The following is an 18,207-nucleotide window of genomic DNA, read 5'->3' on the forward strand; positions in this document are numbered from 1 at the left end:
AGCTAGTTGTGTTCATAATAAGAATGTCTATTTATTAATGAACATAAGATGGTACCAGGATGGTGAAGATCTGCTGAAAATTGTGAAAAGCGACATGGAGAATTGAAGCCACCAGAGCATTTGAAACTCACAGGAAACATCGACTACAATTGGCAGACTCTTAAACAACAATTCGAACTCTACATTGCAGCCATCGGATTTGGTACAAAGCCAGACGCAAGGAAGATAGTGTTGCTGCTTACGGTTGCAGGCCCACAGGCGATAGAGGTATTTAATACATTTGTATTTAATCCAGAGGAGAACAGAGGAAAATTAGACGATGTGCTACAGAAATTTGATGCACATTGTTCTCCCAAAAAAAATGAGACGTATGAAAGATACATCTTCTGTTCTCGGACACAGCAACAAAATGAGACTTTTGATAGCTTTATAACTGATCTGAAACTGAAAGCACAGACATGTAATTTCTCTGAGCTGAAATCATCCATGATTCGTGACCAGATTGTGTTTGGTATTCATGATAAAAAAGTCAGGGAACGTCTGTTGAGAGAAACCGAACTAAATTTGGAAAATGCGGTGAAAATATGCCAAGCCAGCGAGCTAGCTTGAAAGCACGCGAAGACTTTCAGTGAAATCAATAATGATGCGATTGTAATGAGTGATAATGCTGCTGTCGGTGCTGTGTCCTACAAGGGGAAGCAACGTGGGCAGAACAGAAATGAAAAGCAATCGGAGGATGACATTTTTAATTGTAAACGCTGTGGTTACAAACACCAGTTAAGACAATGCCCAGTGTTTGGAAAAATGTGCACAAAGTGTAATGGAAAGAATCACTTTGCCAAACAATGCTTTTCAAAAGTACAAACTAAGAAAGGGCAACGAGTTAATGTAATTGAGGACACTGATTTAAGTGAGACATTTTTTGTAGGAATGGTGTCATGTGACGATATCAAAAAAGATACATAAAATGTGCAGCCCTCAGAAATGGACAATGCTGAACATAAAGTCAATGCAGTAAAAGTGGACAAATGGATGATCCCACTGCAGATAAATGGAGCATTAGTTACATTGAAACTGGACACTGGGGCAAAAGCAAACTTAATCAGTATGAGTGACATAAAAAATATGAAAGAAAAGCCCAAAATACAGAAAAAGTCAGTACTACTGAAGAGCTATAATGGACAGAAAATAGATAGCTTAGGTGTATGCAGACTTAAAGTGACAGTCAAAGACAAAGTGCATCATCTCATGTTTTCTGTTGTGGCTGAAAGACTTGATTCGATACTAGGTGACAAAGCTTGTGAAGACTTAGAACTGGTCAAGAGAGTCTACCGTATAAACTGTGCCATAAGTAGACCAGATGACTCAGGTGATGAAGCAGAGAGCCCATCAAGGATGAAAAGGCCAAAGGGTATCCATGTCTTCAAAAAGCCTAGTTTCTCCAAGAAGAAAGAAAAAGACTTTAAGGTCAAAGAGAAGCCAAAGGAAGAAAAGCACAAAGAGGAAAAACACAAGGAGAAAAAGTCCAAAGGTATAACCGCAGCAGATGTTGTTAAGCAGTGGAAAGAGAAAAAGAAAAAGAAGAAGCCTGCACCAGAGCAGGAAGCAATTCCGGTGGATACTCCTTCTTCCCTCAGGCCAATCTTTGGTGTTCCATTAGCCGAGGCTGCTGAGAGGACTATGCTGTATGATAGGATCCAGCTGCCAGCAGTTTTTCGAGAGTGCATTGACTACATTGAGAGTTATGGCATGAAGAGTGAAGGAAACACTGAAACCCTCTCCAAGCAAAGATCGCAAGGAGACCTCGATCTATACAAGAGCAGATTGATGACAATGCCGCAACTGCATCTTGTCATTCACCACCAGAACAATCTCATGAAGACACATCAGACTTACCCATGTTGAGAAGATCCACACGTGAAGTAAAAAAGCCTGATAGACTTAATCTTTGAGTACAATGTAAAGCTTTGAAAATGTGTTGACTGTTTTGAAAATGTTTATGTTTATAGAGCACTAACAAAAGTGTTACTGATATTATCGTTATTGTTTTCTTGAAAGTTGATTGATATTGATTTTGTTAAACCTCAAAGAAAGGGGGATGTAATGATCAATAACATGTCATTCTATAGTGGACACTAGGTGGAGCCGTAGAGCTGTGTAGAGCTGTATATAGCTGTATGTATAAGACTACACTACCCAGCTGTATGTATATTAAGACTACATTAACCATGAGGCACTAGGCTACCCACAAGGCAGCAGTCAAGATGGAAGCCTCTACAGATACTGTACCTAGTCCACATGTGCTCAATAAAGTAACTAGCAAAAGCTAGCTGTGTTCATAATAAGAATGTCTATTTATTAATGAACATAAGAATCGTGTCCTCCAGCTGCCAGCTCGCCGAGTGCTTCTTTCAACAACTCTCCTCTCTTTGTGACTGTCCAAGCTTGCTCCAACTGCCAAAAAGTCTCTCCAGATATACCTTTCTTCCAGAGGCTTCACTTCCCACCCAAAATCAGGTTAGTCTTTGTTTTAATTTTGGCGGGCTGCGAGCACAGTGGGGTAGTTATTATATTTAAAATGTCTTAAACGGCTGGTAACAGGCCCATCTCTGGTTTGGAATTACCTCCATTGTTTTGAATGTCCTGCTGATCTCGTTATCTAGTCCTGGGTGCTGTTCTCATGAATATGAAATTGTCCCCTTTTGTCTGGGGCAGCATTTTGATGGCCTCTGTCTCCAGGCCAATCTTGACTAGGTCTGCATCTAATCCATATGCATATGTGTGGGTCTGGTTTCGTTCTCTCAGAAACGGCTTCCAGAACTTACTGTGGGTTGAATCCACAAATCTGTCTGAGGTTGTGCAGGAACCATTTTAAAGTGTCCCAATAAGCTGATCACATGGTATGGCGACCATTTTGTATGCCCCTTTTTCTGGGCTTCTTTTAAAACAGTCTTTAAAAACACGGCCTCTTCTGCCATTTAACCCTTATTGATATTAAATCCAATTTTGCGAATCCTACACTCCCCCCTGATGATACTGTAACTTGCTTGAAGTACCATAATCTGGGTGAGCAAAATTTTCTGACTTTCCACAATCTAACCATCCCCAGTATTTACCTATCTATGACCCCACGACACATGCATTTCCCATTTCAGAAAAATCTAGTGTACATTAAGCATCTATAAATGGCAATACCTTGGGGTTAAAAATCGAACAACTTACTTCCAGGCATGGAGGGGGCCCTTATACCCCTACATCACCTAGTGCATACACATTACCTTCTAATAATAACATCACATCTAATAAAACTTCAATCAGGAAATAAAGTACACACATGAAAAATTCAAGATGCACATGAATACATATCAAAAATAATACAGAGGAGGGAGGGAAAACTTTAACTTTATACAAGTAGCAAAATCTAAACGGGTGTCTCTTCTTCTACCCGCACATAATGCTCCCTCCATTCCCCTCTATTCTCATACTTCTGTGAGTGTTTGACCTTCTTACAGTGTACAAACAGTAAATAAACTACAATGACAACCTGGCACACTACAAGAATGTGGGAGGCTATCCTAATCCAGGAAGGGACTTCTATATTAGTGAACAGGTCCCACCACTGTGGGGTCACTATATCCAATATGTCTGCCCCTATCTCTAAAGTCTTCTGCTCCAGTGTGTAGAAGTGTTTCTGTGAAACAACAACAGCTTTTAATATCTTGGTGAGGTGTTCAGGGAGAGGGGGAATGATATATCCAAAATGTGCGACAAAACGTTGCAAATCGGTGAAATTCTCTTTCACAGTAATGTGAACAGTGGAAGGTTCAGGAATGGGGACAATTTGCTCTTGGGCCACTTGAACTTCTGCCCTGGGCTTGAAACAGAAGCTGCTGTCACTAACCGGACACCACCCGTGCTGTCCATGCTGGTAGTGGGGCGCTGCAGTGGTGACACAGTATGTCCCACCTCCTATGTATGCCACCTGCGGGGGCACATGGCCTTGTGCCATTGCCTCCATGGTGCAATTTATAGGCTTCGTGCCAGCAGTTGTGAACCCGCACTGTGGTTTTAAATGGGCATTCAAGTGCTGGGGACACAGGACGATGTGTGCTCCCCGGCTCCGGCACCCCGAGAGGTCGGTACCCATCATTGCATGCTCCCATCGAATGACGTAGGGTGGGACCCCCGTGTAGCGAATGTGCGCACCCCCCTGAATGACTCCAATGTTCTCCACCCTGTATACCGGGGCGGGTTTTGCTGTCTTTCCCATCACCGGCATTCTTACCACTATACCCATAATGGTGTGATTAGACCGTCCACAGTCCACTGGGACTGGGTAGGCCTCTGAAGCTAGTCTGAGCTGGCACGGACTCAATGTATTCTCAAAAGGGTGGAGGGCTGCGAGGTGCTTGTTGCTGATCCAGGAGGGGACTAAGCCTTGCTTTAAATCCTCCAGATTACTGCGGCCCTCGTCCAGTAACCACGCCCCGTATAGCACACAAGCTTTGTTCTGCGCAGCCTGATCGGACGCATTACGATCCTCCCTGATGAGAGCATTTACCGTTCTGGCGTGTTTCTCCAGCTCGGCTATTATCTCTTTTAAGTGTAGTGTCATGGCCTGGTCCTCATGTAACTCAGAACCCACTACCTTATTCTCATCAGTCAGTATCTTTCTTAGCTGTGTTTTCAAACCATTAATCTGGGTTTGCAGCTCCACGTCATCCAGTGTGTTGATGACGGAAGTTCCTGTATTAAAAGCTGTGAAAATATCATTTACTGCACCCCTTCTTTGCCTCCCTATTCTGTCCAAGACCTCAAGTGGTGTGGTGTACAATTCGGCTCTGTCGACATCGGCAAAGTCGAATTCGTAAAACTGTTTAAACATGTTTGTTAACAGGACCTGGTATAATTGCTCCGTTTCCTTAGGGCACCACGCTGGCAATCTTACCTCGGTGAGGTTTAAAATCACCGAAGCCACGGCGTGGTGGACCCCTTGGTACATTACCTGATCTGTGGGTACCAATACCAATCCCTTCCCGGGTCCCTTTGTCGTGGTGGGGCACCCTTCCTTGAGGGCTTTAGCTACTGGAACTGTGGGCAGGGGCTTGCGGGGTCGGGTGATGAGCTCAGTGGCGTTTACTGGGATCTGTGAGTATGGGACTCTGCACGCCTGTGAGCTGATGTCCCACCTCATTCCTTGCCCAGCATCCTGCCACTGTCTTTGGAAAAAGATGGAGACGCCTGTGGGGCAAGCGCGTTCTGAGCCCCACATACAGATGTAGATCCCCTCATCTGGTTCCCACCATTTGTCCCAACAGACACTCAACCCCCCGTGTGTTCCCGTTATTGTCCGATGGGTGTTATTACCCAATCTTTCCCAGTCCACAGTGGAGTTCTTCATGGTGCTGCTCAACTTACGCAGCCACCACCAGTGGTCCAAAGGTACATTCCCGTTGCAAACAAGGCAAATCTTCTTGCCCACGGTGACGCTGATCCTGGGCGCAATGATCCGCACCCTGGGGCACATCAGAGACGTTTCTCTGTATGCAAACCACGTCTGGCTGGAGTATTCAGAAGAGTTCGACCCCAGCTAGCTTGGCCATCTCCCTTCATGGAAGTAGGCAGCAGTTTCTTCAGGGTCCCGTGAGCCGGTTCCGTCAGTTGTGATGGGGCCTCTATTTCCAGAGCACCCATAGACGGTGGAGTCCTTGGTGCGGCCCCGATAGGCCCAGCTCCATCCGACCATCACGAACGCGACGAGGATCCCTCCCATCTTTCTTGGCTTCTGCAACAAATCAAACAATATAGCCAGGCTCCCGAGAGATTCTGGCTTAGGTGACGGCATGATCGGGTCGTTCGACCTCGATCCAAAACAACACACATACTGGGCAGATTTAAAACTGCTTAAACTCTAATCATTTTACTATTTACACACCTTAAACTTAAACTTAAACTAAACTTATGTACAGCGCCGCCCGTCCCCGGGCGGCTTGCCTAATCCCTGATCGGACTGCAGCTCGCCGCTCCCTGTGGCGGGGCTGCAGTGACCTGTGGTTCTGGTTCCCCGCGGCCTTTTGCTGCTAAATGGGGACTGTGTTTTTTCATGGATTTCTGAAGTCGGCGTCTACTGGGAGTGGGGGACTCGGGCCAAGGTTTTACAGGCTGAGGCGTTCGAGTCGACCTGCGAAAAGGTACTTTGGGCGTGGCTCCCTTAGCGAGTGGACCTTCGGGTGGGACCTTAGCTCTCACAGCCTGTGGCTCTTCCACGACTGTAGGCTTCGGCTGCCTTCCCTCAGGCTCCGCCCCTTTGGGATTTGGGCAGGCTCCCTTGGTGAGTGGACCTTCGGGTGGGACCTCAGCTCTCACAGCCCGTGGCTCTTCCACGACTGTAGGCTTCGGCTCCCTCCCCTCAGGCTTCGCCCCTTCGGGAATTGGGCCTGTGGCAGATGGCTCCTCCTCACCTGTCCCTACAGGTGGAGAATCTCTGCCCCCAATTTCTACCTCCCCCACGCTCGAGTCGAGGGCGGGATCTCCGTCCTCCGACTCCACCTCTTCCAGAATCGTATCGAGGGCGGGACCTTGTTGTTCGGGTCCCTCCTCGTCCGAGTCCCAGGCCATCGGAGAAAGCTCCCCCCAGATGGGCGGGACCTCTTCTCCTTCCAACCAGGCTACAACGCCAGCTTGTGTGGTCTGTGACTCATCGCGCGCCTCAGGCTGAGGATCTTTATCCTCAGACTTGGCTTCGGTTGCTGATGTTCTTGCACCCGGTTTAAACAGTTTGCACCGCTTCATGCTAAACCACTTGTTGCATCGGGACACCTCCACTGTGTGAGTGGCGTAGACCGGCGGATTTTGCACCGATTCCGGCTCGTCCTCCTGGTCTACGGTTCTCTCGCCAGCGCATAGGGTTAGACCCAAGAATTTTACTTCTCGCCGGCCAACCCGTGCCTTCGTAGGGGTTTCCTTAACACTCTCTATCTCCTTCACACTCATACCCTCTCCCCAGAGACAATGATTTCTTAGGTCCACGTGGATCCCGTGGGCTACCAAGAAATCAGACCCCAGGACTCCCGTTCCACCTCCCACCTCCCACTTCATTAGGGTACACTTCCACGTGGTGCGGAGTGGTCCTAAACGAATGGAGAGGGGAAGGGAATGTGCGCCAGCCTGTTCTTCGCCCGTGAAGCCCGACAGAAGATATGGGACCCCGGTGGACAGATGCGAGGCGGTGGGGTTATCTGCATGGATTACGGTGCACAATGCTCCTGTATCCAACAGATAGGTTCCCTTCACCTCCTCCACCTCCATCTCCACGAGGGGTCGTCTCCATACATCATATCGCAGCGCACACAGGTAGACGGGCTGCGCCGACTCTAGTCACTTGGGTACAGCGATCAGAGTTTCGGGAGCGACAAGGCCGGTGGTGACAGCTATTTTCCCCTGCGAGGTCATCAGAGACCACATTGTCTGTATGATTGACTCAATCGCAGCGGGATTCATAACTGCACCAGCTCCTTGCGCTGGGGCAGGAGCTACGGCTTGGGTTTGGGCTGGTGCTGGGGCAGCGGTCTGGACTTGGGCTTGGGCTGCGGGAAATCTCCCTTTATTATCTTTCCACGGATTTCTACAGTCCTTGCGCCAATGTCCATCCTTTCCACACCCGTAGCAATTGAGCTTGGCCTGGACAGGGCGATTCCCCTCCTGACGCCACTCCTGCTTGCTTGGGGCTGCGGGTTTTGCCTCATGCACCTTTCCTTTCTGGGGTGGTGTTTCCTGACCTCTACAATTTTTATACACTACATTTAACTGACGGAGTACCGTCTCTTCCGTGACACCGGGACCTTGGGGATCAAACCATGATCTGGCTAGGGCCCTTATCTCTGACAAGCTGTTGGTAACCAAGCAACGGAGCCAATGAACCCGCTGTTTGTTGCTCATTAAAGCCCGTTCAGGCATACCCGGACAGCTGCGTCGATACACTGGCCACAGCCTTTCTGCGAAAACCCGTGGGGGTTCTCCAGATAGCTGCACGGTCCCTTCTATGCGGTCGAACGGACTACCGTCGTCCACTCCCATTACCTCTAAAACTTCCTCCCTGAGATCCGTATACCCTTTCCGTCCCCTCTTGCCATCCTCTGAGAGGCACTGAAGGATCGTGGGATCCAGGGAGAAAAGCAACAGTTTGAACTGTTCCTGTTCATCACAGTCATTAATGGCTGCTGTTTCCTCTATCTCCCTGAAATGAATCGAGGGATCTCCCTTTACTGTGAGTCGTGTGAGGTGGCTCACCATGGACCTTAATTGCGGGCCAGCGTAGGGCACCACGAGCTGGTTCTGGTGGGGCCCGACACTGCCATCGACAGCATTGGGACCGAACCTCTGGTGCCAAGCGGGACACATTGGTGCCGGTCCCATCTTTGCTACCAGTGGTTCTTCCACACACTCCACCTTGGCTACCTCCTCTTTCACTACCCCCTCCTTTTCTGACCAAGTCTCACTATAGCTCGGCGGTGCTGAGGGCTCGGTGGCTGGTACCACAATTACCTCAGCTGGAATCGACTGTTTTGATTCCTTCAAAAAGTCCATGTGACTGGCTTTCGGGCTGACGAGACACACCATGCCTCTTGCCTTAACCAGGGCCGTTCTTAGGTCCTCTATGGTCTTTTGGCAGGGGCCGTGGTCTGTGCTCTCAAACCCGTGCTCAAGGGCTAGCTTGTAAGCTGCCTTGACCTCCACTACTCTCTCCTCCTGCGCTCTTAGCTGTTGTGCAAGGCGGGCGCTTTTCTCACGTATCCTCGTTTCATTGATCTTTGCCTCAGTGACCTGGCACTCCAGGTACTCTATTCTAGCCTGATGCTGACTAGCTACCACTTGGCGTTCCTGATTCAGCGCGTGAAGTGCTCTGATGAGTTTTTCCCCACCCATGGCCTTTTCCTCTATCTCTGCTGCCTGGGTAGTGATCTTGGCTGCCTGTGCTGCAACGACCCGGTCCAAGATCTGGACCTGTTTCTTGTAACATATCAGCCGCACTGCCTTTTCCACTGACTTCTTATGCTCTTTGCTCTCTGTCCACCTGATGGCTGCGTCCACCGGACGCCCATCCAGCAAGAGATCGGAAATCCACTGTTTAGTGAGATTTACCTTGCCAAAGACATAATCCGCTATCCTCTCATCCATTGCATTTCGACCATTCAAACTTGGATCTACTACATTGCAATCCTGCTGCCAGAGTCCTGCCGCGGTCGCCATTTTCTGTAAGGGGTTTTCGTCCTCGAGCGGTTTCCCTGAGGTTTCTCTCTCCAGAGGCCTCTCTCTCTTGCACAGTAAACCTTGAGTGGTTCGACCCACTCGCCCCTTAGATTCTGTACTCTGGACTTAGGCGCAGGAACTACAATGTAGAGAAAACTCGTGTAGACCAAGTTTGATGAAACAAAATGAAATTTTATTGCATAAGGAAAAATATCAAATCAAATGCAAGCAGATGAGGGAGTACATGGGAGGGAAAAACACACAAACAAATCGTAATGACACAGTACTGACTAAGGCAAAAAACAGGCATCTTATACTCTACACAGATCATTATGAAATAAGGAAACACACGGAACATCGAGGGACAACAACTCATGTTAATTGTACCCTTAAATCCACCCCCTTATTAAACCAATCTAGATCTGATTGTGAAGGGCCAGAAACATGCTCACCAATCCCACTAGGAAGTGCAAGGTTTTGAAATCGAGTCTGTGTTTGGTCCTTTCAGGCGTTTCATCTCCACGTGGATCGTGGAGCTCCTGCGAGCTGCGCCACACCTCTCTCCTGAGGTGGGGGTTGGGGGCGGCTGGACGTCGGCGGGGTCGAGGATCGTCAGCTCGAACCTGGTTAGAGAAGCCTTGGGCTGGCTCCCATCGCTTCATCAGGTTCCTTTCCTCTCTTCTACCGAGCCGTGGTGGCTGGAAGGTTTCTTCGCTTGGTACCTTTATTTTTTTGTTTCTTCTCCCAAGCTGGGTCTATGGCCTCTTGTTCCGGCAACGGCCCAGGGATGGTCGATGATCTCCCAATGTGCTTCCCCGGGGCGGAACGCCTGCGATTGACTGCTCCTTCTTCAAGCTTGCTCGTCCTGAGTGTGTGATCGTGTCCTCCAGCTGCCAGCTCGCCGAGTGCTTCTTTCAACAACTCTCCTCTCCTTGTGACTGTCCAAGCTTGCTCCAACTGCCAAAATGTCTCTCCAGATATACCTTTCTTCCAGAGGCTTCACTTCCTACCCAAAATCAGGTTAGTCTTTGTTTTAATTTTGGCGGGCTGCAAGCACAGTGGGGTAGTTATTATATTTTAAATGTCTTAAACGGCTGGTAACAGGCCCATCTCTGGTTTGAAATTACCTCCATTGTTTTGAATGTCCTGCTGATCTCGTTATCTAGTCCTGGGTGCTGTTCTCATGAATATGAAATTGTCCCCTTTTGTCTGGGGCAGCATTTTGATGGCCTCTGTCTCCAGGCCGATCTTGACTAGGCCTGCATCTAATCCATATGCATATGTGTGGGTCTGGTTTCGTTCTCTCAGAAACGGCTTCCAGAACTTACTGTGGGTTGAATCCACAAATCTGTCTGAGGTTGTGCAGGAACCATTTTAAAGTGTCCCAATAAGCTGATCACATGGTATGGTGGCCATTTTGTATGCCCCTTTTTCTGGGCTTCTTTTAAAACAGTCTTTAAAAACACGGCCTCTTCTGCCATTTAACCCTTATTGATATTAAATCCAATTTTGTGAATCCTACAGCATGGGCGGTGCGGATATGTGAGCCCATCACTGTGTCAGGACAGCTAATATTACACACGCAAATCACAGTGTGGACCTGCTAAACACAGGCAAAATTAAGGCTGTATCAGACAGAAGGAGGGCAGCTTGGGAAGCAGTATTGATACCCAAGGACAGATCTGTCCAGATTATAAGGGAACATAGAGTCAACCCCACAGAGGGAATGCTATGAGAGGGTGAGGCACACGAGTGTCAGTTAGTAATCGAAGAAGAGGTCAGAGGAACCGTATCAGAATCGCCCCTTGAAAATCCCGAAAGCATCTTTTATGTTGATGGATCTTGCCAATATATAAATGGGGAGCCACACACTGGTTGGGCAGTAGTATCTGAGAATGGAGAAACAGTCGCAAAGGGAGGGCTTGAAGGAGGAACCTCAGCGCAGGTAGCAGAATTAGTGGCTCTCACGGAAGCATTGAAATTGGCAAAGGGAAAACGAGTAAATATATATACAGACAGTAGATATGCGTTTGGGGTAGTGCATGATTATAAGATAGCATGGAATAGTAGAGGATATGTAACCTCCGGAGGAGGACAAATACAGCATGAGGAGATAGTGAGAGACCTAGTAAAAGTGGTAAAAGGAGCAGAAGAGGTAGCAGTGATTAAAATAAAGGCACACCGCAAGATAGTGAGCGAGCAACAAAAAGGAAATATGCTAGCTGATCAGGCAGCAAGAGCAGCAGCGGACACAGAGATGCCTACATCAATAGCAGCAGATAGAATAACAGCAGAGGAAGTGAACATTAAAAGAATCCAAGAAGAGACCGAAATGGAAGAGCAGGAGCAGTGGACAAAGAGAGGCGCAGCCAAAGGTAGAGATGGAATATGGAAAAAGGATCACAGGGTGACCGGACCTACACCATATGAACTCATGACTGGACAAGCAATGTGTCTGCCGGAAGGAGTGGCATCTGGTAGCGAGGGACTAGGACCCTTAAAAGATAAAATTAGGAAATACGTACAAACATTGGATAATCAATTGAAAGAGCTCAAACAAGAAGTTAAAGAACAACAAGACAGCAGAGATAAAAATACACAGATCTGTCCAGATTATAAGGGATTATAAGGGAACATAGAGTCAACCCCACCTTGGAGCCACTACCCAAGGTGGGCGAGCAGGTATTTGTTAAAATATTGCCAGAGAGATCGGGATTCTCACCTAGGTGGACCGGACCATTTGAGGTTATCATGACCAGAGATACGTGCGTATGTATAGATATGAGTTGGGAAAATGCTAGAGTCCATTATAAAAGATGTAATAGCAGAGCACTTGGAAAACAGTGACAGGAGCGGACAAAGTCAATATGGATTTACAAAAGGTAAATCATGCTTGACTAATCTACTGGAATTTTTTGAGGATGTAACTGGTAAAATAGATAAGGGAGAACCAGTGAATGTGGTATATTTGGACTTTCAGAAGGCTTTTGATAAGGTCCCGCATAAGAGATTAGCATGTAAAGCTAAGGCACATGGGATTGGGGGCAAGGTATTGACTTGGATAGAGAACTGGTTGGCAGACAGAAAGCAAAGAGTTGGAATAAATGGGTCTTTTTCCGAGTGGCAAGCAGTGACTAGTGGGGTACCGCAGGGATCGGTCCTTGGGCCCCAGCTATTCACAATATATATTAATGATCTAGACAAGGGAACTAAATGTAATATCTCCAAATTTGCAGATGACACAAAGCTGGGTGGGTGTGTGTGCTGTGAGGAGGATGCCGAGAAACTCCAGGATGATTTGGACAGGTTGGGTGATTGGGCAAAAGCATGGCAGATGCAATATAACGTGGATAAATGCGAGGTTATCCACTTTGGTGGCAAAAACAGGAAGGCAGATTATTATCTGAATGGCAATAGATTGGGAGAAGGGGAAGTGCAACGAGACCTGGGTGTACTTGTGCACCAGTCGCTGAAGGTAAGCATGCAGGTGCAGCTGGCAGTTAAAAAGGCAAATGGCATGTTGGCCTTCGTAGCGAGAGGGTTTGAGTACAGGAACAAGGATGTCTTGCTGCAGTTCTCCAGGGCCTTGGTGAGACCACATCTTGAGTATTGTGTGCAGTTTTGGTCGCCTTATCTGAGGAAGGATGTTCTTGCCATGGAAGGAGTTCAGCGAAGATTCACCAGGCTGATAGCTGGGATGGCAGGAATGACGTATGAGGAGAGATTGGGTCGATTGGGCTTGTACTCACTGGAGTTTAGAAGAATGAGAGGTGATCTCATTGAAACTTATAAAATTCTGACAGGACTGGACAGACTAGATGCAGGAAGAATGTTCCCGATGATCGGGGAGTCCAGAACCAGGGGACACAGTCTAAGGATAAAGGGTAGGCCATTTAGGACAGAAATGAGGAGGAATTTTTTCACCCAGAGAGTGGTGAACCTGTGGAACTCTCTACCACAGAAGGCGGTGGAGGCCAGTTCATTAAATATATTCAAGAAGGAGTTGGATATATTTCTTAAGGCTAAAGGGATCAAGGGGTATGGGGAGAAAGCAGGGACGGGGTACTGAATTTGGATGATCAGCCATGATCGCATTGAATGGCGGAGCAGGCTCGAGGGGCCGAATGGCCTACTCCTGCTCCTATCTTCTATGTTTCTACCGTAAATTGCTGTGTAAAAATGTTTTTCCTCATGTCATCTGTGTCAACAACTTGTATTTATATAGCACCTTTAATGTAGTAAAACATCCCAAGGCGCTTCACAGGAGAGTTATCAAACAAAATTTGACTCCGAAGCACATAAAGAGATATTAGGATAGCAGAGGTAGGTCTTAAAGGAGGAAAGAGAGGTAGAGAGATTTAGGGAGGGAATTCAAGCTCTGTAAACTCCTCCACTCCTACAACCTTCTGCGATCTCCTATTCTGGCCTGTTGCGCATCCCCAATTTTAATTACTCCATCATTGGCGGCCGTACCTTCAGCTGCCAAGGCCCGAAGCTCTGGAATTCCCTCCCTAAACCTCTCCGCCTCTCTTGCCTCCTTTAAGACCCTCCTTAAAACCTACCTCTTTGACCAAGCTGTTGGTCATCTGTCCTAATATCCCCTTGTAGCTTGGTGTCAATTTTTGTCTGATAATGCTCCTGTGATTCACCTTGGGACATTTTTACTACGTTAAAGGCACTATAGAAATGCAAGTTGTTGTTTACCCTTTAACCCAATATGCTTTCAGTTATTCTTTTAGGCGTGACAAATTATTAACTGTGTGCTGTATACAATGTTTGAAAATATAACAGCCTTGATTTTCCACCTTAGCAGAATTAAGACACATCTCATGTTGTGGGTCTCCTGCCTCCAGAGGTGTCCCCTGACCCCAGCAATCTTCGCCTCAGGATCATCATTTACATATATTTGGCAGTTTCCATGAGTGCGAGTGTAGATTTTCTGCATCGGACCTTGAAAGTGTAGCATTGCGGGCAACATCCTACAGTTGCAGGTAAATGTTTAATTTCTTTAAATTCAAATTTAGCATTATTGCCTATGCAAATGATTGCTTAGGCTATCTGAATTTAAAAATTGAATGCCATGTCTGCCACCGTATCAACGTTGGATGCCAGTAACAAACAAGCTATTCTGCTGTCCAGCATTGCTATGGCTTAACTGATGTTGGGTGATATATTTCTTTAATTTGTACATCATTGCAATACATCTACCCATATATGGGCAGGCCTATTGAAGGTCACCGGTGAGAAGTCCAAAGAGTTGGGTCGTGAGGTGGTGGTGAAACAGGTTCCTGTCCACCCAGAAGCTGAGGAGGCTGAAGATCGCAGTCCACATCTCCTGACAATTATATGTGGCTTTCTACTATACTGCAATAAAATTGCAATCGCTAGTCTTTTCATCAGACCTTTGGTGTATAATCCACTCTTCACTTAGGCAGAGGTGGTACAAATATTGTATTATGATTCTACTGCGAGTATACAGTCCTAACTGCAATATCACAACAAAAAAAAAGTACTTTTTCCCCATAAAGATTGGGATTCTTTATGGCTAGTATCAGCAGGTGAGGGGTTACATTCTCACAGGCACATATTTCTCAACAGACCCTAGATAGGCTGTCTGTAAAGTTTCAAACATGCAAGTTTCTAAGGATAACAGTGGAATGTCCAAAGTGTGAGTTGTGAAAATGGCCAGAGCCATTGCATTCATCCTTGCTATTATGCAAAATTGGCTTTCTATTCAACATTGATAAGAGAAATGAAGCTTCTGATCATATATAACTTAAAAACTAGGATTATATTTCTGTCGAGGTTACTAGGGGAGCCACCACAGTTTTTAGCCAGCAGTCAGAGCTGTATGTTTTAAGTTTTGTGCCAACCAGAAGAGCTGGGTCAGTTCTGAGATTGTGATATGTTCAACAGCACAAGAGTTTAGGTTTTAAAATCAATGTTTAGAGAGAAATTCAGCAGTGTCTTTATTATTTGATGTATCAGAGAGAGTAATGTATGATTAACTGTTTTATATTGTATACTATTCATTTGTAAGTCTTGTGAAAATAAAAGCACTTGATGGTTTAGAGCCTGAGTCTCAGTCTGGTAAGAGTGTACATTAAGTCCACTTTTTGTACAGGATAATCAAGTGGCAGCACGTAATTCATTGAAGCCACTGGTGTGCAGAGTTACGGGTTCTCTGTTATAACCCCCGGATCTTGCTATTGTTTGCCCAGATATTCGGAAGGCTAAAACAATCTCCGATTGTATGGGATGTGAGGTCCGCATAAAGGAGTGGCTGGTGAGGTTGAACCAGAGAAAATATGTCATTAAAAACCCCAAAATGTGGCTCTCATTGGATTGCAATGTCACTCATTGAAAACTACCACCCAGTTAAAATTTTGGAAGGACAAAGACAAATATAATTTTCCACAAGATAGCACTTTTTAATCAATGTCTGAGTTTATACTCAATAAATGATTCTGATCAGCTTCTTTCCTTCTAATAAAAGCATCATAGAATGGATATTTTATAAGTACACAGATTTATTGGATTTACTGCAAGTGTTCCAGTATATATGTTCTTAATGACATTCACACACAGAATTTAGATACAATTTTGATTGCTCTGATAACACTACGGGTATAGTGTATTAAATACAATATGATTTGTAAGCTATTGTTTAACATATCAAATGCTAAACTTAAAAAAAAAACTAAACTGGTGAAACATTTAGTGCTGTTCAGATATTCTTAAACAGCACAACAGCCAAATATGCAAAAACATTGGTGCAAACTTGTGACTTTTACTTAAATAGTTTTGAAATGTTCTTTCGTTCTTGTTCCTGTATTTTGGTGATCAGAAGTAGAAATGGCACCTTATGGAAACAGCATTACAGGGTATTTGTTTTCTATCAATATAACCTACATCTCAAGTGTTTTAAGCTTTCTTGAAAAGTTTAATGTTGTTTCTTTAAAATCTGTTTAACTGCTTCATATCAAAATAAACCAGAAATCCAAATACATTTTTTGCATTACACTTTGTTGCACAAAATGCACTTTAATTGACTAAAATGAAGGGAGAATGATGTATGTGTAGACTTGGTTCTTTACAATTCAAGCTGTATATGGTGCCAAAAAGCTACTACCATTTCTTTCAAAGTGCTATGATATTCCTTGTGTGCATTTAACAATTCCCTTTATACCCTTAAGACACTGGAATGTTCAAACGAATGCAAACATACATACACAAGAAACAAGTATTTTACATAATCATTTTGCTAACTGTAAACAAAGATTTGAAACATGGCGTTCAGTGCCTGCACCGATACAAAACCAACCCTAAACACAGGGTATAAAACATTTAATGTAACCAAAAACAAATATAAAAGTTACATTAAATTAAAGTACTGTACTATAATATATAAATGATCCTGGCATAATTACAACTTTTTTCCCCCCAGGATTGTCACTTTTTCAATAAATTTACTTCCACTTACTGGAAAACAAACAAACATTTCTAGAGAATATTAAACATTCCAGTCAGGACTTTAAGCAACGTGATAAAACAATTAAAAATAAGACTAGGTTAGCATACTAGTATTGAACAATGTACCATCAGCATGCATTATGTTGTCATAAAATGCTTTTATATTAAATATCCCCTTAAATTGAAAAGCACTGCCTTGCACCATGGCTTTGGCCGTACTAGCAGTTTACAGCCAGTCACTCTTTGGCTAGCACACAGCATTTGGAAGGAACTACATCTGTCATGACAACGTTTTCTTTTGCTCTCCCTTCATACCCAAAAACATTTCTTTCTGTCAAAAAGATTTCACTGGCTCAACTGGTTTCCTTTATCACGTGATGAGATGCAGATGTAAGGGTCCCAAGCAAGTTGACAGAATGCAAAGCTATTGTTGCCTTTCTGGAAAGCTGTGCCCTGTAATCTCCTTTGTAGTTCAGCTTTAGAAATGTAGCTTAAGCATTCAGAAACATGCTCCTTTACAGGATGTTGTGAGCACTGGATACAATATAAGGCAGCTAGCAGTGGAATCCTATCATCCAACGGACTGAACAGCAGAACAGAGATGGGCTGGTAAAAGATCACGCAAATTTATACAAAAGTCCACACTTCAAGATCTTGCACAATAAAGTCTTCTTTTTTTGACAGTGTTTCATTGTTAAATGTACTGCATGGGTTGCTTCGTCCATGATATAAATCTGCGTCTAGCCACAAGCCAAAATGGCCACTGAAATACAACATTTTGAGATTGTTAGATAACATAAATTAGTCAACAACAAATTCAGTATTGATTGTGACTGTGTGTTCAGTCATCACACATTTATTATACTTAATTTTGAACCAAAGCTACTTTATAAGAAATAAAAGTCCAGTGGGACCAGGAGGCACTGTTCTTACATTTCTGGGACCCGAGTACAAATGCAGGCCAGATACCGATGAAAGTCTTTCCTCTTTAGCAGGTGCAAGTGTCCTAAGTGGGTCAGGCCATTCTCAACATAGTTCCCAGTGGGTGCAAGTCCACAGTAAAAAAAAAGCCACAATTTTCTACCTAATGAACCTTTTTGGTAAAATGTACAGGGAGTTTTACTATGCACCTTATTCACACTACATTTGAACATGGGGCAATTTGTAAGAATATTCAGTTCAAAAAGTAGAAAATATTCAGACAGTAGAAAACCATTTCCCAGCAGTTTGATAAGTGCAAAATTCACCAAAGGATTCCAACACTCTTACAAATTATAAAAAAATTAGCAGCCCAATTTTCTCCCCTTGCAAAGGTCACTTCACCATGAACTTCTTGCCAAATTGAAGTACTTCACTTCTGTGTGGTACTCCAGTTTATAGTCCCGCTAACAAAACTCACTTAAATGAATGTGGCACAATGGACTGATGAGGCTCATTAGGACTACATTTATGTGCAAGTACTGATGTTATAATACTGTTACCAGG

The 18,207-nt window shown here is 45.0% G+C and overlaps 1 protein-coding gene across 5 annotated transcripts in view; it reads right to left on the reverse strand.

Moving 5' to 3' along the window:
• Positions 1-15,759: 15,759 nt before the first annotated feature.
• Positions 15,760-18,207, reverse strand: part of LOC147112692 (nuclear receptor coactivator 7-like) — a 169,112-nt gene continuing 166,664 nt past the window's right edge. For all 5 annotated transcript variants that reach the window (XM_085997199.1, XM_085997197.1, XM_085997200.1 and 2 more), the window contains one exon: positions 15,760-17,485. In XM_085997199.1, the coding sequence (XP_085853325.1) occupies positions 17,350-17,485 (136 nt within the window). In that variant the 3' untranslated portion in view covers positions 15,760-17,349. The remainder of the gene's footprint in view (positions 17,486-18,207) is intronic.

Source organism: Somniosus microcephalus, chromosome 9, assembly GCF_052327205.1.
Source record: "Somniosus microcephalus isolate GS21.2 chromosome 9, FLI_Smic_1.0, whole genome shotgun sequence".
Classification (NCBI taxonomy): Eukaryota; Metazoa; Chordata; class Chondrichthyes; order Squaliformes; family Somniosidae; genus Somniosus; species Somniosus microcephalus.